Raw genomic sequence first — 21,269 nt, 5'->3', positions numbered from 1 at the left:
ATCAGTGTCTCCAGGTTAAGGTTCCTCCTTTTAGATAGTGTGTACTATAGTGCCCTCTTTTGATGATTAAAGCCAACACACATACAAAAAAAAAGCCATTTTGATGAAGTTTCTAAAGCTTAATGCCTACTTGTTAAAAATATAGCACATGAAATGATGCTTTTTAGAATTATAACATTTGAAACATTCATTCACAATAATCGCAGTGACCTGACTTTCACTATGATGTCAATTTATCTCAAAAATGAAATTGTTTTGGATCTTGCATAAACATTTGAACTCTGGCTATTCGATCCAAACAATCAGAAAGATAAATTTCATCCAATTAATTGGGTCTAAAATGGTTTACAATCTAAAAGCCAAACAAAATGCTAGCACGCCCACGTTAAAAAACATTAAAAAACATTACTATGATTGGTAACCTCCTATTAATACTTAAATACTATATGTTAGATGTCATAAAAGCAGCTTGATTAGTAAAACAAAGCAGTTATTATTACAGTAGGCGGTATAGTGTTAAAAAGGAGGACAGTTGCGAGGGGAATTTTCTGTGGAGTTCACCCCTCCTCCGCAATGTACAACTCCAACAAACACTAGGATTTTATTTCCTTTCTATTGTCAAACCAGCCAAACAAGTTCATAGCACAGTGACCTGAGGGAAACAGAGGGAGGAGGCGGACACCAATGCAATCTTCTGAGAAAAATGCTGCGCGGTAGAGAGAGAAATTTTCTGTGGTTATCACGTATGAGTGTAAAAAATGTTATAGGGGATAGAGAACGTCGTTTTCCAAAACAACACACTCGGGGCAAGACAAAATGATGCAAGTGATGAATAAAGACGGAAAATGAGAGGAAACTCTCTTTTTATTTCAATACAAAAACGTTGCAAAAAAAAAAAAAAAAAAAAAAACTATACAAGTATTTCAAAACTGACAGCAAACAGTCCCAAAACAACATTTATTGCATTAAATCGTTTAAACCAAGAATAAATTGTTCATCCGAGGCGACACTTGAAGGACGGGCTACCAGAGCAAAGCAGTCCGACGAACAGCAACTCGTTTGCCGTTGCTATTAATCAGTGCTGAATACATGCATATTTACTAGATACATCACCACTTTAGACACAACTTTTGTCTCTAAAAGTATAATTAGAACCAATACTTAGATACCCTTTGATGCCAACGGTTTGGTCAGGAAACTTGTCCGTTATGTAACGATCCACATGGCTTCTGGCGAGGGCAGCGGGAAACGGGCAAGTGCAGGGTTTTTTGCAACAGGCTCCCTCCTTTGTTTAACAGAAGCTGTGGGGCGACAGCAATCTTTGGGCATTCAGGCGAACACAAACTGTCCTTAGCGTAATAACTGCTTTCACTGAAATATGAGAGGAGCACATGTACAGAGATGAACACTAGTTAGGCTGTAATAATTGAGACGGGGACAGCTGGCGTGTTAGCGCAGAAGCGGAGCCCCTGATGAGTCTGTGGCCGAGCTCGAGTAGTAATCTGTGAAGAAAAAGAACATGTTGACTTTAGCAATCTGAACATGGACAACTCTGGATTCAACAAATGTGACCCTGGAGCATAAAACCAGTTTCCAACCCAAAAATACCTCAAAGTTCTTAAATCAAGAAGGATTTCCTAGATGAGTAAAAATTATTTTCTTGTTTTCAGGAAAAAAAAAAAAAAGTCAAAATTAAGTGTTTTTGCTTTGAAACAAGCCAATAATCTGCCAATGGGGTAGGAAAAATAATCTTGTTTTCTGTTTGAAATAAGATTATTTAGCTTGTTCTGAGCAAAAACTCAATTTTGACTTGGGTTTTTTTCTGAAAACAAGACCATTTTTACTCGTCTAGAAAATCCTTCTTGATTTAAGAATTTGTAGATATTTTGGCTGGAAACAAGACAAAAAGTCTAAGTAAGAAAATCACTTTTGCAGTGGGACTGGACATAGTTTTGTGTTTGTTGTTGATGTAAAATACTCTCTTGGTTTTAAAACCATGTGAAATGATCTACTGGATCAATACAGACTATATTATAATTAAAGACTAGATTATATTGTCTTAAGTAACACGGGTATATTTGTAGCCAATATAAATACATGGTATGGGTCCAAATTATACATTTTTCTTTCATGCCAAAAATCATTCCATGAAGATACTTTGTAAATTTCCTACTGCAAATATATAAAAACTTAATTTTTGATTAGTAATATGCATTGCTCGGAACTTAATTTGGACAGCTTTAAAAGCCATTTATATATTTAGATTTTTTTTTTTTGCACTCTCAGATTGAAAATAGTATCTCAGCCAAATATTGTCCAATCCCTCCAAACCATTCATCAATAGAAAGATTATTTCAGCTTTCAGATGGTCTATAAATCTCAATAAATAAAAAAAACCTTATGACTGGTTTTGTGCTCCTGGGTCACACATATTCTAAATAAAGGTACAGTTACGTAGAATCAGCAAGTGTTTAAATGGGATACACAATAATATACTTCCAGTAACAAAGAAATCATAACGTGCGTAAGATGCGTTTTTGTCAATCCAATCGTAAATGGATAACGCTAAACATAGGTGTAAACTGGGTCTGAAATGTTTTTAGCATAACTGCTTTTGACGACTTCGGTAGTCGAAAACCTATTCGACCAGATTGATTTCATAGTGTAGACGCTCATGTAGTCAAATGCGTTCCAACAGCCACAAAAGACCACCTCCTCCAGTGTTGCCAAGCCTTAAACTACATTAACACAGTAGTCGCGAGTTGTTTTCCATGTCTGTGGGTTGAAGCAGCAACTCCAGTTATATTTAGACCCTAGAATGTAAACTGCACCGGGAAAACCTGCCAAAAACTGCGTATATTACCCCCGGAATGCGATTTTTACTGGGAGACCCCCTTGAAACACAATTGGGCAAGTTTCGGGCTAGTTTTAAGTAGCAATTGGGTGGGTTTTGTTGTGAAAACCTGGCAACCCTGATCTCCTCTCCATCCACCCACCGATAATTCTTTATTATTACGGGATGCACACTAACTCAAACTTTGCTGTCTGAAATTGTAAGTTTGGTTTGAAGGCAAAAAAAAGCAAAATTTTCTCTTACCATTCCTAATTCTAACACAAAACCCACAGTGTTCGGTGTGGAAATGGCAATGAAAGCTGCTGCTCTTCGTATCATTTTACATCGTCTCTTTTTGCATTAAGAAAAGGCTCATATAAACATCCGCTTATAGAGACTCCCCTCATAGAAAAAAAAAAATCAAGAAATAGACAAAAGATGGACTAAAACAGCAGGTGTAAATAGAAATATGTCTCCCTCATCTATTTATTTACCCAAATATGGATGAGATGCTAATTTTGGTGGTTATTTCCTCAGCCAGATTTGTATGAAAACTGCATTTCAATATTATAAAATGACTCATAAAATTTTATGTTTGGAAAACAGTTATTCAGGTTTGGTGTGTTTACAAAATGAGAATGAGTAATCAATAGCACTGAACTACAATTTTAGGCAAAAACGTTTTTCAGTATACATCGACTTCATTAAGATGCATTTTTGTCAATCCAATCGCAAGTGGACAACTCTAAACATAGGTGTAAACTGGGTCTGAAATGTTTTTAGCTTGACCGCTTTTGACCACTTTGGTAGTTGAAAATCCATTCAATCAGATTTTTCCGAAAGACTCCAGTGTTGCCAAGTCTTGGGCTACTTTAACACTGTTGCCTCTTTGCCTCTTCTTTTAAATAATGTTATATTTAGACAATGGAATGCTAAATGTACTAGGGGATCCCCGCTAAAAACTGCGTATATTACCCCCGGAATGCGATTTTTACTGGGAGACCCCCTCGAAACACAATTGGGCAAGTTTTGGGCTAGTTTTGAGTAGCAATTGGGTGGGTTTTGTTGTGAAAACCTGGCAACCCTGATCTCCTCTCCATCCACCTACAATTAATTCTTAATTATTACGGGATGCACACTAACTAGTTTACAGCTTACTAAAACTTAGCTGTCTTAAATCTTAAGTTTGGTTTAAAGGCAAAAAAAAAAAAAAAAAATTCTCTTACCATTCCTAATTCTAATGTAATGTGTTCCAACAGCTAGAAACCACCTCCTCCAGTGTTGCCAAGTCAGCAGGAATTGGGCTACTTTAACACTGTTGCTGGGGTTCGTTTTTTACATCTGCGGGTTGAAGAAACCCCAATAACATTATTTTTAGACCCTGGAATGATTTTTACTGGGGGAGCCCCTCGAGACGCAGTTGGGGTAGTTTTGGACTAGTTTTGAGCAGTTTAGTAAACATTGCCATCTGAAATCGTGAGTTTGGTTTGAAGGCGAAAAAATGTAAAAAGCTACATTTTCTCTTATCATTCCTAATTCAGTGTTTGGTGTGGAAACAGCAATCAAAGTTGCTGCTCTTTGTATCATTTTACTTAGTCTCCTTTTGCGTTCAGAAAAGGCCTATGTATACATCCGCTTATAGAGACTCCCCTCATAGAAAAAAAAAATCAGGAAATAGACAAAAGATGGACTAAAACAGCAGGTGTAAATAGGAATATGTCTCCCTCATCTATTTGTGATCTGATCAAACAAATGCATCTTAATACTAGGTGTAAACAAGGCCTTAGTGACTTGCCCACAATGGATGAGATGCTCATTTTGGTGGTTATTTGCTTAGGTTTGCATGGAAAACTAAATTTTCAAATGATTCATAAAATATGTTTGGAAAGCAGTTATTCAGGGTAGGTGTGTTTACTTCATATTAATGTATTCCATTCACAGTATTTTGTCACGTTCGGTCCCGCTTCTTTTGCCTGCAAAATTTCTCCAAGTAATCACTGACCTACAATTTTAGTCAAAAACATTTTCATTTGGTTTATAAAGCGACAACCACATTTGCACATGTCTTTAGCATAACGCAAGAAAAGTGAGACCTTCAGACGAGTTACATAATGAGAGCAGCACCATTATGTGAGGAAGGGTAGATGTGATCCGATATGGCGGAATACTGGATGAACCGCTTGGAGGCGAGCTAAGGCCCCTCAAGAACGTTTGTAAAGTGACATGAGACGCTTCAGTGTTCACTGTCAGGAGCTTTAGGCCCTGCAACTAGGGTTTACATAGAGCATTATTCTTTGTGGGGGGGTGTGCATCAAAGGCAGGAATGCCAAATTCAAGTAGAGAATGAGTGAGAAATCTTTTGGGAACAGAATCGGGAAAAGAATACGCCATCCTCAGGGTGCAATTCCACCATGGTACGGACTGGCAGTAAATCATCTTTTCCCATCAGGCCATCCTTAAGGTACGAGCAAAAAGCAAGACACTTACTTTTCCCGCTGTGGCCTCTCATTTTTCGGGCAAGCTCATCTGACGGTGTCAATTCTGACACTAGCACCTCGGGTTCCCCTTCAGGGAAAGAGAAAAACCATCAGAAGACATTCACACATCATCTTGCCCTACTGACACTCTTATCTATGATGCCGTTTTAGTGCCAAGTAAAAAAAAAAAAAAAAAAAATTTAAATGTAAGATTATGAGATGGTCATTATTTCAAGAATAAAGTCAAAATGTTTCGAGAATAATGTCTTAATGTTTCTAGAATAGTCAGCGTTGTGAAATAATGTCAAAATGTTTTGAGAATAAAAGCTAAATATTTGAGAAAATTTTTTTTAAATATTTTGAGAAGACAAAATATTTCAATAATAAAATCGAAATATTTTGAGAATAGTCAAAGTGTTGCGAGAATAAAGTCTAAATATTTTGATAATAAAGTCAAAATGTTTCTAGAATAGTCAATGTTGCGAGAAAAGTGTTTTGAAAATAAAGTAGAAATGTTGCGAGAACAAAATCTAAATATTTAAAAAGAAAATCTAAATGTGAATAAATAAAAAAAATATTTTAAGAACAAAGTCAAAATATTTTGAGAATTAAGTCAATGTTTCTAGATTAGCCAATGTTACGTCAAAGTCAAAATGTTTTGAGAATAAAGTCAAAAAGTTGAGTATAAAATCTAAATATTTTGAGAATAGTCGAAAAGTTTCGAAAATAATGTCGAAATACTATAAGATCAACATCGAAATACTACAAGAGTAAACGAGTCGAAACGAAAGTTGAAATGTTGCAAGATATACTACGAATCTAAAGTCTTAAAAATTTGAATAAAGTTGAAATATTGCGAGTACAGTCACAATACTACGAAAAATAAAGCCTAAAGAATAGAGTAAACATAAAACATTTCGACTACACTCTCATAGTATTCCGATGTTGATCTTGTAGTATTTCGACTTTATTCTCAAAAAATTTTAACTTTAATCTGGCAACATTTCGACTTTACTCTCGTAGTATTTCGATTTTGATCTTGTAGTATTCGACTTTATTTTTGAAACCTTTGAACTTTTTTCTTGTTTCATTTTGACTTTTTTCTCGTAAAATTTTGACTATATTTTCATAGTAATTTGACTTTATTCTTGTAATATTGCATCTTTACTCTCGAAATACTGCGACTTCACTCTCGAAATTAGGGCTGCACGATATATCGAAGAAATATCGTTATCGAGATAACAGTCTATGCGATATTGGTATCGCAGAAAGTTGCGATAAATGGCATTTAATTGGTTTCATTTCTTTACAAAACTTTCGCTAGGCTAACTACTGCACAGACTGCTGTGAGCTGCAGTGTGACAGGTTCGCCTTTCTCTCCAGCATTACATAACCATTTAAACTTAATCTTTATATTATTCCCTTTAATTACCTTTTGAGATATTAGCCGTCAGTCACTCCCTGTCACTGACACTGCGCTCCGCTGAACTAGGAACCGGCTGTTTTTTTTTCTCTCTCAACTATCCTCTGTTCCGGATCTGCACAAACTGCATTGCAATTAGGTGTGTGTGATATGACAATGTTTTACTGTGGGCAGTTAAAAGGTCCACACAATCTATATTTCGTGTTAGAGCGCGCACATTCTGTCAAATACAATTCTGCCGCCTCAGTCTTAATATAGGCTACTGTACAACGCGGCACACATTCAAATCAAATCTTACGCTCACGCATAGGCATCATTTCCACTGTGGAGACACGCTTTTTTCAAAATCCCGTTTGTGTCCTGCCACTTTCAAAACAAGGTTTTGTTAAAGCAATCTATTTTATTGTAGAATGGACGCTATGCACTGCTGAGAGTTTCGCGCGGTCGTTAAAACGAAACCAAAAGAAACACGCGCACGCGCATTCAAATACAGTTTTAATACCCCGTGTTTAGAGAGCGAACCCACAATGCGCGCAAATTAGGCTACATAACATATTTAGGCTGTTATTAATATGTGGGCTATATTAAGTTTTGTAGTTGTCTATAACTGTATCATGCTTCAAAAATTCGGTCTCTATTTGCACTTTGAATATTGTTAAAGAACAGACATCACTGCAGACTATGAAAAGGCTATTCTAAGACAAGCTAATTGTCTTAAAGCTAAAGCTAAAGATTCTTTGTGATTCAACACACATTTTGTACACAGAATATGAGTTGTTGCCTTCTGGGAGGAGGTTTAGAGTTCCTTATTGTAGAATGAATAGATCTAAAAATTCATTCATCACTGTGTCTATAAAGTGGTTAAATAATTGTAGTATGGAGCTGTAAAATTTAATTTTTATTTATTTATTTATTTTTATTGGGGTTATGCATTTATCTATTTATTGTTGTGTTATTTGTGTTGTTATTGGTGTGCTTTGTTTGTCTGTCAATTGATTGCAGCATGGGTGATGGGCCCAAGACAAATTTCCCTGCAAAGGACAATAACGTTTACCTTACCTTACCTTGAAACAGTAGCCTACTTTGATTATGGCTGCATTTATTGTCTAAATGACTAAGAAAGAACTGGGTCGTTTATTTTTTGTTATTTATACTGTAGATTCTTTAAAAATGCAGTGGTTATCTCCAATTTTAATGGCTCTACCTATAATAAAGAAAACAAACATCTTGTTGATGTACTCATATTTTCTATTAAGTTAGATTTAATTCGGATGACAGAAGAATATCTTTTACCTGTTTATTTTAGTATGATCATTACATATATAAATGATTAAAAATAGACAATAATATTAAAAATAATAATAATAATTTTAAAAATAAATATCGCAAGAAATATCGTTATCGCAATATTCAACAACAATATCGCATATCGCATATTTTCCCAATATCGTGCAGCCCTACTCGAAATACTGTGACTTTATTCTTGTAATATTGCATCTTTACTCTCGAAATACTGCGACTTTACTCTCAAAATACTGCGACTTTACTCTCAAAATACTGCGATTTCACTCTCGAAATACTGCGACTTCACTCTCGAAATACTGCGACTTTATTCTCGAAATACTGCGACTTCACTCTCGAAATACTGTGGCTTTATTCTTGTAATATTGCATATTTACTCTCGAAATACTGCGACTTTACTCTCAAAATACTGCGACTTTACTCTCGAAATACTGCGATTTCACTCTCGAAATACTGCGACTTCACTCTCGAAATACTGCGACTTCACTCTCGAAATACTGCGACTTCACTCTCGAAATACTGTGGCTTTATTCTTGTAATATTGCATATTTACTCTCGAAATACTGCGACTTTACTCTCGAAATACTGCATCTTTACTCTCGAAATACTGCATCTTTACTCTCGAAATACTGCATCTTTACTCTCGAAATACTGCGACTTTACTCTCGAAATACTGCGACTTTACTCTCGAAATACTGCGACTTTACTCTCGAAATACTGCGACTTTACTCTCGAAATACTGCGACTTTACTCTCGAAATACTGCGACTTCACTCTCGAAATACTGCGACTTTATTCTTGTAAAATTGCATCTTTACTCTCAAAATACTGCGACTTCACTCTCGAAATACTGCGACTTTATTCTTGTAAAATTGCATCTTTACTCTCAAAATACTGCGACTTCACTCTCGAAATACTGCATCTTTACTCTCGAAATACTGCATCTTTACTCTCGAAATACTGCGACTTTACTCTCGAAATACTGCGACTTTACTCTCGAAATACTGCGACTTCACTCTCGAAATACTGCGACTTTATTCTTGTAAAATTGCATCTTTACTCTCAAAATACTGCGACTTCACTCTCGAAATACTGCGACTTTATTCTTGTAAAATTGCATCTTTACTCTCAAAATACTGCGACTTCACTCTCGAAATACTGCGACTTTATTCTCGAAATACTGCGACTTTACTCTCGAAATACTGCGACTTCACTCTCGAAATACTGTGGCTTTATTCTTGTAAAATTGCATCTTTACTCTCAAAATACTGCGACTTCACTCTCGAAATACTGCGACTTTATTCTCGAAATACTGCGACTTCACTCTCAAAATACTGTGGCTTTATTCTTGTAATATTGCATATTTACTCTCGAAATACTGCGACTTTACTCTCGAAATACTGCGACTTTACTCTCGAAATACTGCATCTTTACTCTCGAAATACTGCATCTTTACTCTCGAAATACTGCGACTTTACTCTCGAAATACTGCGACTTTACTCTCGAAATACTGCACCTTTACTCTCGAAATACTGCGACTTCACTCTCGAAATACTGCGACTTTACTCTCGAAATACTGCAACTTTATTCTTGTAAAATTGCATCTTTACTCTCAAAATACTGCGACTTCACTCTCGAAATACTGCATCTTTACTCTCGAAATACTGCGACTTTACTCTCGAAATACTGCGACTTCACTCTCGAAATACTGCGACTTCACTCTCGAAATACTGCGACTTTACTCTCGAAATACTGCGACTTTACTCTCGAAATACTGCGACTTTACTCTCGAAATACTGCATCTTTACTCTCGAAATACTGCGACTTTACTCTCGAAATACTGCGACTTCACTCTCGAAATACTGCGACTTTACTCTCGAAATACTGCATCTTTACTCTCGAAATACTGCGACTTTACTCTCGAAATACTGCGACTTCACTCTCGAAATACTGCGACTTTACTCTCGAAATACTGCGACTTTACTCTCGAAATACTGCGACTTCACTCTCGAAATACTGCGACTTTACTCTCGAAATACTGCGACTTTATTCTCAAAATACTGCGACTTCACTCTCGAAATACTGCGACTTTATTCTTGTAATATTGCATCTTTACTCTCAAAATACTGCGACTTCACTCTCGAAATACTGCGACTTTATTCTTGTAATATTGCATCTTTACTCTCGAAATACTGCGACTTTATTCTTGTAAAATTGCATCTTTACTCTCAAAATACTGCGACTTCACTCTCGAAATACTGCGACTTTATTCTTGTAATATTGCATCTTTACTCTCAAAATACTGCGACTTCACTCACGAAATACTGCGACTTTATTCTTGTAATATTGCATCTTTACTCTCAAAATACTGCGACTTCACTCTCGAAATACTGCGACTTTATTCTTGTAATATTGCATCTTTACTCTCAAAATACTGCGACTTCACTCTCGAAATACTGCGACTTTATTCTTGTAATATTGCATCTTTACTCTCAAAATACTGCGACTACACTCACGAAATACTGCGACTTTACTCTCGAAATACTGCGACTTTACTCTCGAAATACTGCGACTTTACTCTCGAAATACTGCGACTTCACTCACGAAATACTGCGACTCTACTCTCGAAATACTGCGACTTCACTCTCGAAATACTGCGACTTTATTCTTGTAAAATTGCATCTTTACTCTCGAAATACTGCGACTTTACTCTCGAAATACTGCGACTTTACTCTCGAAATACTGCGACTTTATTCTTGTAATATTGCATCTTTACTCTCGAAATACTGCGACTTTATTCTTGTAAAATTGCATCTTTACTCTCAAAATACTGCGACTTCACTCTCGAAATACTGCGACTTTATTCTTGTAATATTGCATCTTTACTCTCAAAATACTGCGACTTCACTCACGAAATACTGCGACTTTATTCTTGTAATATTGCATCTTTACTCTCAAAATACTGCGACTTCACTCTCGAAATACTGCGACTTTATTCTTGTAATATTGCATCTTTACTCTCAAAATACTGCGACTTCACTCTCGAAATACTGCGACTTTATTCTTGTAATATTGCATCTTTACTCTCAAAATACTGCGACTTCACTCACGAAATACTGCGACTTTACTCTCGAAATACTGCGACTTTACTCTCGAAATACTGCGACTTTACTCTCGAAATACTGCGACTTCACTCACGAAATACTGCGACTTTACTCTCGAAATACTGCGACTTCACTCTCGAAATACTGCGACTTTATTCTTGTAAAATTGCATCTTTACTCTCAAAATACTGCGACTTCACTCTCGAAATACTGCGACTTTATTCTTGTAATATTGCATCTTTACTCTCAAAATACTGCGACTTCACTCTCGAAATACTGCGACTTTATTCTTGTAATATTGCATCTTTACTCTCAAAATACTGCGACTTCACTCACGAAATACTGCGACTTTACTCTCGAAATACTGCGACTTTACTCTCGAAATACTGCGACTTTACTCTCGAAATACTGCGACTTTACTCTCGAAATACTGCGACTTTACTCTCGAAATACTGCGACTTTACTCTCGAAATACTGCGACTTTACTCTCAAAATACTGCGACTTCACTCTCGAAATACTGCGACTTTATTCTTGTAATATTGCATCTTTACTCTCAAAATACTGCGACTTCACTCACGAAATACTGCGACTTTACTCTCGAAATACTGCGACTTTACTCTCGAAATACTGCGACTTTACTCTCGAAATACTGCGACTTCACTCACGAAATACTGCGACTTTACTCTCGAAATACTGCGACTTCACTCACGAAATACTGCGACTTTATTCTTGTAATATTGCATCTTTACTCTCAAAATACTGCGACTTCACTCTCGAAATACTGCGACTTTATTCTTGTAATATTGCATCTTTACTCTCAAAATACTGCGACTTCACTCACGAAATACTGCGACTTTATTCTTGTAATATTGCATCTTTACTCTCAAAATACTGCGACTTCACTCACGAAATACTGCGACTTTATTCTTGTAAAATTGCATCTTTACTCTCAAAATACTGCGACTTCACTCTCGAAATACTGCGACTTTATTCTTGTAATATTGCATCTTTACTCTCAAAATACTGCGACTTCACTCACGAAATACTGCGACTTTATTCTTGTAAAATTGCATCTTTACTCTCAAAATACTGCGACTTCACTCTCGAAATACTGCGACTTTATTCTTGTAATATTGCATCTTTACTCTCAAAATACTGCGACTTCACTCTCGAAATACTGCGACTTTATTCTTGTAATATTGCATCTTTACTCTCGAAATACTGCGACTTTATTCTTGTAATATTGCATCTTTACTCTCAAAATACTGCGACTTCACTCTCGAAATACTGCGACTTTATTCTTGTAATATTGCATCTTTACTCTTAAAATACTGCGACTTCACTCACGAAATACTGCGACTTTATTCTTGTAAAATTGCATCTTTACTCTCAAAATACTGCGACTTCACTCTCGAAATACTGCGACTTTATTCTTGTAATATTGCATCTTTACTCTCAAAATACTGCGACTTCACTCTCGAAATACTGCGACTTTATTCTTGTAATATTGCATCTTTACTCTCGAAATACTGCGACTTTATTCTTGTAATATTGCATCTTTACTCTCAAAATACTGCGACTTCACTCACGAAATACTGCGACTTTATTCTTGTAATATTGCATCTTTACTCTCAAAATACTGCGACTTCACTCTCGAAATACTGCGACTTTATTCTTGTAATATTGCATCTTTACTCTCAAAATACTGCGACTTCACTCTCGAAATACTGCGACTTTATTCTTGTAATATTGCATCTTTACTCTCAAAATACTGCGACTTCACTCTCGAAATACTGCGACTTTACTCTCAAAATACTGCGACTTCACTCACGAAATACTGCGACTTTATTCTTGTAAAATTGCATCTTTACTCTCAAAATACTGCGACTTCACTCTCGAAATACTGCGACTTTATTCTTGTAATATTGCATCTTTACTCTCAAAATACTGCGACTTCACTCTCGAAATACTGCGACTTTATTCTTGTAATATTGCATCTTTACTCTCGAAATACTGCGACTTTATTCTTGTAATATTGCATCTTTACTCTCAAAATACTGCGACTTCACTCACGAAATACTGCGACTTTATTCTTGTAATATTGCATCTTTACTCTCAAAATACTGCGACTTCACTCTCGAAATACTGCGACTTTATTCTTGTAATATTGCATCTTTACTCTTAAAATACTGCGACTTCACTCACGAAATACTGCGACTTTATTCTTGTAAAATTGCATCTTTACTCTCAAAATACTGCGACTTCACTCTCGAAATACTGCGACTTTATTCTTGTAATATTGCATCTTTACTCTCAAAATACTGCGACTTCACTCTCGAAATACTGCGACTTTATTCTTGTAATATTGCATCTTTACTCTCGAAATACTGCGACTTTATTCTTGTAATATTGCATCTTTACTCTCAAAATACTGCGACTTCACTCACGAAATACTGCGACTTTATTCTTGTAATATTGCATCTTTACTCTCAAAATACTGCGACTTCACTCTCGAAATACTGCGACTTTATTCTTGTAATATTGCATCTTTACACTCAAAATACTGCGACTTCACTCTCGAAATACTGCGACTTTATTCTTGTAATATTGCATCTTTACTCTCGAAATACTGCGACTTTATTCTTGTAATATTGCATCTTTACTCTCGAAATACTGCGACTTTATTCTTGTAATATTGCATCTTTACTCTCGAAATACTGCGACTTTATTCTTGTAATATTGCATCTTTACTCTCAAAATACTGCGACTTCACTCACGAAATACTGCGACTTTATTCTTGTAAAATTGCATCTTTACTCTCAAAATACTGCGACTTCACTCACGAAATACTGCGACTTTATTCTTGTAATATTGCATCTTTACTCTCAAAATACTGCGACTTCACTCTCGAAATACTGCGACTTTATTCTTGTAATATTGCATCTTTACTCTCGAAATACTGCGACTTTATTCTTGTAATATTGCATCTTTACTCTCGAAATACTGCGACTTTATTCTTGTAATATTGCATCTTTACTCTCGAAATACTGCGACTTTATTCTTGTAATATTGCATCTTTACTCTCAAAATACTGCGACTTCACTCACGAAATACTGCGACTTTATTCTTGTAAAATTGCATCTTTACTCTCAAAATACTGCGACTTCACTCACGAAATACTGCGACTTTATTCTTGTAATATTGCATCTTTACTCTCAAAATACTGCGACTTCACTCTCGAAATACTGCGACTTTATTCTTGTAATATTGCATCTTTACTCTCAAAATACTGCGACTTCACTCTCGAAATACTGCGACTTTATTCTTGTAATATTGCATCTTTACTCTCAAAATACTGCGACTTCACTCTCGAAATACTGCGACTTTATTCTTGTAATATTGCATATTTACTCTCAAAATACTGCGACTTTACTCTCGAAATACTGCGACTTTATTCTTGTAATATTGCATCTTTACTCTCAAAATACTGCGACTTCACTCTCGAAATACTGCGACTTTATTCTTGTAATATTGCATCTTTACTCTCAAAATACTGCGACTTTACTCTCGAAATACTGCGACTTTATTCTTGTAATATTGCATCTTTACTCTCAAAATACTGCGACTTCACTCTCGAAATACTGCGACTTTATTCTTGTAATATTGCATCTTTACTCTCAAAATACTGCGACTTCACTCTCGAAATACTGCGACTTTATTCTTGTAAAATTGCATCTTTACTCTCAAAATACTGCGACTTCACTCTCGAAATACTGCGACTTTATTCTTGTAATATTGCATCTTTACTCTCAAAATACTGCGACTTCACTCTCGAAATACTGCGACTTTATTCTTGTAATATTGCATCTTTACTCTCAAAATACTGCGACTTTACTCTCGAAATACTGCGACTTTATTCTTGTAATATTGCATCTTTACTCTCAAAATACTGCGACTTCACTCTCGAAATACTGCGACTTTATTCTTGTAATATTGCATCTTTACTCTCAAAATACTGCGACTTCACTCTCGAAATACTGCGACTTTATTCTTGTAAAATTGCATCTTTACTCTCAAAATACTGCGACTTTACTCTCGAAATACTGCGACTTTATTCTTGTAAAATTGCATCTTTACTCTCAAAATACTGCGACTTTACTCTCGAAATACTGCGACTTTATTCTTGTAATATTGCATATTTACTCTCAAAATACTGCGACTTTACTCTCGAAATACTGCGACTTTATTCTTGTAATATTGCATCTTTACTCTCAAAATACTGCGACTTCACTCTCGAAATACTGCGACTTTATTCTTGTAATATTGCATCTTTACTCTCAAAATACTGCGACTTCACTCACGAAATACTGCGACTTTATTCTTGTAAAATTGCATCTTTACTCTCAAAATACTGCGACTTCACTCACGAAATACTGCGACTTTATTCTTGTAAAATTGCATCTTTACTCTCAAAATACTGCGACTTCACTCACGAAATACTGCGACTTTATTCTTGTAATATTGCATCTTTACTCTCAAAATACTGCGACTTCACTCTCGAAATACTGCGACTTTATTCTTGTAATATTGCATCTTTACTCTCAAAATACTGCGACTTCACTCTCGAAATACTGCGACTTTATTCTTGTAATATTGCATCTTTACTCTCAAAATACTGCGACTTTATTCTTGTAATATTGCATCTTTACTCTCGAAATACTGCGACTTTATTCTTGTAATATTGCATCTTTACTCTCAAAATACTGCGACTTCACTCACGAAATACTGCGACTTTATTCTTGTAAAATTGCATCTTTACTCTCAAAATACTGCGACTTCACTCATGAAATACTGCGACTTTATTCTTGTAATATTGCATCTTTACTCTCAAAATACTGCGACTTCACTCTCGAAATACTGCGACTTTATTCTTGTAATATTGCATCTTTACTCTCAAAATACTGCGACTTTACTCTCGAAATACTGCGACTTTATTCTTGTAATATTGCATCTTTACTCTCAAAATACTGCGACTTCACTCTCGAAATACTGCGACTTTACTCTCGAAACATTCCACTTTATTCTCGTAATCTTAGATTTTGCCATTGTACTTATCCAACCTCACTTACCATCACTAAAAGTGAAGGTCATGGTCTCGTTCCCGCTATCCGGCAGCGTTCCATCCCTCCTCCCGTTAGTGTGCTGCATTGCATCATGCGATTTATAGTCTTTGCTTTTGTAACCTTTCGAGGACTTGTTGCGGGTGCTAATCCGTATGACGCCGTGCACCAACCGACACTCAGCTTCCTGCTCCTCCAAGTTGTAGTCCTGAGCAATGCTGTTGATCAGATCGCTGATCTCGTTGGTTTTACGGGAGAAAGACACGTCAGACGTGCATTTGGCCAGTTGTTCAATCTGGTGCATTTTATAAAGTTCCAGAAGCTTTTTAGTGATTAGCGAGTCGATGTCAGTGCCGCCGTCGTCCAGGTCGTCTAGATCCAAATCCTCCCTTGAGTAGATGCTAGTGTTGCTGATGGGACGCTGGTTGTTGTCGCCCTTCCCGGCCGTCCTGGTCCGTCTTGGAGGCGCTTCTGAATTGCCAGGGTACTCCACTTTCTTCCCAGCGAAATAGACATCGCCATACCTGAAGCTGCCAGAGCTCGGTAACTGCCTCGGCTTGCTCGGTTCAAGGCTTACCCCGCACGTAGGATTGGACAGAGCCAATCCATTAGGTTTCCGCGGCTCTGGCTCGACTTTTAAAGGGTTGTCAGTGGAGCTCTCGTTGGCCGGCAAGCAGGGTTTGCGAGAGCCGTAAAGCCCACAAGTCAGAATGCAACACAGCAGAGCTTTGCAACCGCTCCAGCCAAGCGAGGCGCAGGAACCACAAGCTTGCGTACCCTGAGGAGAGTCTGCGGACCCTGGAATGAAGCCCAGGGTTTCTGAGCCTCGTCCATTGGCGTAGTGAGGATGGGTTTTATGGGGGAACTGCGAGTCTATGCTACGAGGTTGCTCGCTGTAGTTCTCCTTGCAGGTCTCCTGACTGGTGTTGCTGTCCCTGGAGTAGGTGCGGCTCTGCCTGTAGCCATCGGCCCTAGAACGGCTGGAGCTATGAGGACGCGTCTTGTGATTTGTTCCTGTGCTGTGGCCAGGCATAACTCAGCACATTCAGGACCTGCAAGGACATAGGATAAACATTATTGCATCAAGAGCTGAGAAAGTTCACTAAACATGGCTTCTTAGCCATATCTAACTAGAACAGAGCCCATTTCAACAGGATGGATATTGGTGCAACCAAGGTCATTTTGCAGAGATGCATGATAACAATACAGCATTATTTGCAATTTACACTCTTAAAAATATTGGTTCTTTGTTGGCATCAATGGTTCTATGAAGAAATTGGTCAAATCAGCTGTATACAAACTTACCAACATATGGTTTTCAACCACTGAAAATGTTTAATATTGAACATCTGAATGCCTCATTGAGGTTCCCATATCTCTGAGAGTGAGCGATGTAGGGCCTTAAAAATTAACAATCCAAAAGAAAAGTTGATTTAGAACTGGTGTCTAAAATTATATTGCAATATCTTTAATACATTTTGAGTTACAGGCACGAAAACTTTAGAAAAAGAATATTTATGGCAATAGGTATGCAGTTCTTTTGACAGAGGGAAACAAGATCTCTCTCGTTTCAACATTATCTGTTCTTCAGACATTCCTCTTCCAAAGAAAATAAGCATCATATTTTTGCAAATTGACCCACATTTGATTTTTGACCACTGAAAATGTGTTCATTTTAACATTTATTCCTGGAGCTATAATGAAATTCCAATATCACATTAAAAATTAAGATGCCAGAAGGAAAGTTTGTTAAGACCCAATATCTAAAATTGTATTATTATATCTATAATACTTCTGGAGTTACAGGCACGCAAACTTGTGCCGTTTCCCTATTTTTTAATGGTCACCATTGGCACATAATGTATCAAAGATTGCTAAAGTCAACAGATTTTACTAACAGACATCCCAATCTCTTTATAAAAACAACATGATGATGCTGTCATCTTTCCGAAGTCATTTTTAACCCCCTTAAATTTGGCTCTGAATCTCAGGTGAAAATTGCCATTTTGACCCCCCTCTACAAAATAGTGCATTACTCAGTAAATATTCATCCATAGCATTTAATATTTTGGCTTTCATCACTGTACACGTTTATCATTCATCAAAAAATATTAGCAAAATCCACAATTTGAGCCAGAGACCTCTGGTTGAGTTGACACAGAATGACCCTGCAGATAGGTTCTTTAGATTTGTGAAATGTTCTTCTAAATTGTTATTTTAGGGACTGTTCACTGAAAGGTTCTTTGGGGAACCAAAAATGGTTTATCTATGGCATTACTGTAAAAACAGGAACCTTTATTTTTAAGAGTGTAGGCTTTTATGGAGCAATATAAACTGACAAATAAAGAAAAGACACCTGTCGGTTTTGATGCAAGATACATTCAAGGAGTTTACAGTGCAACTTTTAGATTTCATCATTTAATTGTGATGGTCTTATAATGTGGTTTGTAGTTCTCAATCAAGTTCTTCTAAGCATTTTATTATTTATGGCAAACATAAAGTAAATACGCATACATGCCAATGAAAGATGTGTGAAACAGGCCTTGCTATATTTCAAAGAAATGTTCAAAACAGAAACAGAGCCAAAAAATCCAGTGTAAACAATGACTGCAAAGATAAATGGCCGTTATGATTCCATGTACAGTGTTAACGGATTAGCTCACTTCCAGAAGAAAAATGTACATTGTCATTCAAGATGTTCATGTCTGTCTTTCTTCAGTCGTAAAGAAATACTTGTGTGAGGAAAACATTTCAGGAATGTTCTCCATATAGTGGACTTCTATGGTGGCCCGAACTTCCAAAAATGCAGTTTAAATGCAGCTTCAAATTACTCGAAACAATCCCAGCTGAGGAAGAAGGGTCTTATATAGCCAAACAATAGTTCATTTTCTTATAAATTAATTTGTATACACTATTTAACCACAAATGCTCATCTTGCACTCCAGTTCAACACAGTTAGGGTATGTAAAAACTCCCATCTCATTTTCTCCTCCAACTTTAAGATCGTCCTCCATCGCTGCAGAAGTATTTGTGGTTAATAAGTGTATAAATTGTAATTGTTTTTAAAAAATAACCAATCGTTTTGCAAGATAAGACCTTTCTTCCTCGGCTGGGATTATTTAGAGCCCTTAGAAGCTGGATTTAAACTGCATTTTGGAAGTCCACTATATGGAGAACATTCCTGAAATGTTTTCCTCAAAAAACTTTATTTACGACTGAAGAAAGAAAGACATGAACATTTTAGACGACAAGGGGGTGAGTACATTATCTGTAATTTGTTGTTCCGGAATGAACTAATCTTATAAACAGGCCTAAGATTTCTCATTTATTGCACAACGACTTCCTCAAGCCTGGAGGAGATTTAACAAAAACAAAAAAACAAAAAACGCAACTGAAAAATGCTGGTTAAAATCAATTTAATTTATGAAATTAATTAATCATCAACATTGCACCACTACACCAACTGGGTCAAAATAGAGTATAGTGGACGCCTTCATTCTGTCTACATGTGTTCCAAAAGGCATTTCAAACTTGTCAACAGCAAGCTGATCTGTATCTAGATAGCATAGAATGCTTGTTTATTTATGCAAGCCTGGAAAGCACCATTTAGAGCAGTCAGATATCTGAATTGTAATATTACACGTGACAAATATAAGCTGGATCTTGTTTACATTCATAAATAAGCGCCACAGAAGAACCATTTTGGAGGGTTCTCCATTATAAAGAAGCAAGAAAACTTCCATGGATGTTTAAGATTCTTCATGGAACCAAACATGCCAACAAACAACCCATGCGGCGTGTTTAAATTTAGGAAAGAGGGTTCTCTTTGGTGGGCAGGAATTACCCGATCATCAAGTTACTAATTTTTACATGTGTTTTTAAATACACTCCCTTGTGACTTCACCTTTCATACAGTCAGTGTTTGACTCAAGGATTGCGTTCTTTGTCTAGAATCGAGCTTTTTCGCCGAATCCGTTCACCAATTCCCAGAACGCTCATCTAAACTGTGAATGCCTGAGAAAGATATAGATATAGATAAGTGTTGTCATTTGTCCTCAACTTTCTTGTGAGACTGTCTAAACTGGATGGGAAGGAAATACCCAAAAATATATCCATAGAAGGAACTGGTTGTTTCATAATTTCATAATCATAATCAGTGTAGACAGAGTTAAGTCAGAGCTAGGGCAGGCCTGTAAAGTGCGCTCCGGCCAGTCCCAAAAACTTTATTTGGAGTTTTTTCCATGCATTGCATGAATTGGTAAAAATGCAGCAATATTAAAATGCTTTTTAATAGCATCCAACTAGACTCGTCTATATGCCACAGCTGTACGAGAACAATATTTATCGACTAAACAGAAATATTTCTTGCTATAATGCTTTGAAAAGTCCCATTACACCCAATTTGGCCGTCCAAACTAAAAACGTGTCCACTAGGATCCATTGATCCAGAGCGTTCTAGCGCGTCTTTGGCGGAGCAGATGGTTTGTCAAATTGTCAGACACTTACCGCATAGGCTCGGATGAAATCTTCAGTTGTTTTGAACGCAACTTCTAGCCGTTCAAGATCGCGGAAGTAGCCAGAGTGTGAAATAAGTTCCTCCTGACGCGTTATAGCCTCCACTTCATCGATCTTTGTTTTGATCCAGTGACTGAAAATGGGTCAAACGTTTCGATTTCGTCGCGCAACACGCGCTTTCAGATTGGGCTCATACTAAAGCTTTGATCGGTAAGATTCGTTCCTTCGCCCCCGCCGCGCCGTATTTTACCTGCGGCTACAGGTAAATCCAACGCCCACTTACAGGTAAGCAGTGACGTCAGCTCCTTGAAAACGGATGTGTTGCTTAAACCCAAATACCGTTTGTCCGTTTTGGTTCGTTTACTGTTGCTTTCCTTCAAATCCAATAAAACGTTAATGTAATATTGTCAGTGTTTATATAGTGTAGTGTGGACAACAAATTACTTATGAGGTACTTGTCATGCTCCAAACTCAAAAACTGTTTTAACATCTTAA

The 21,269-nt window shown here is 36.7% G+C and overlaps 1 protein-coding gene across 1 annotated transcript; it reads right to left on the bottom strand.

Moving 5' to 3' along the window:
• Nucleotides 1–945: 945 nt before the first annotated feature.
• kdf1a (keratinocyte differentiation factor 1a) lies at nt 946–21,003 on the bottom strand. The gene is made up of 4 exons (XM_073847926.1): nt 20,766–21,003; nt 16,269–17,311; nt 5,321–5,398; nt 946–1,502 (listed from the first exon to the last, which is right to left on the bottom strand). Exons 2-4 carry the CDS (start codon nt 17,290–17,292, stop codon nt 1,450–1,452), a joined length of 1,155 nt encoding a protein of 384 aa, XP_073704027.1. The 5' UTR covers nt 17,293–17,311; nt 20,766–21,003; the 3' UTR covers nt 946–1,449.
• Nucleotides 21,004–21,269: the final 266 nt, after the last annotated feature.

Source organism: Garra rufa, chromosome 9 (assembly GCF_049309525.1).
Source record: "Garra rufa chromosome 9, GarRuf1.0, whole genome shotgun sequence".
Classification (NCBI taxonomy): domain Eukaryota; kingdom Metazoa; phylum Chordata; class Actinopteri; order Cypriniformes; family Cyprinidae; genus Garra; species Garra rufa.
Note: the sequence above shows the minus strand (reverse complement) of the source record. Positions and strands in the feature narration are given on the sequence as shown.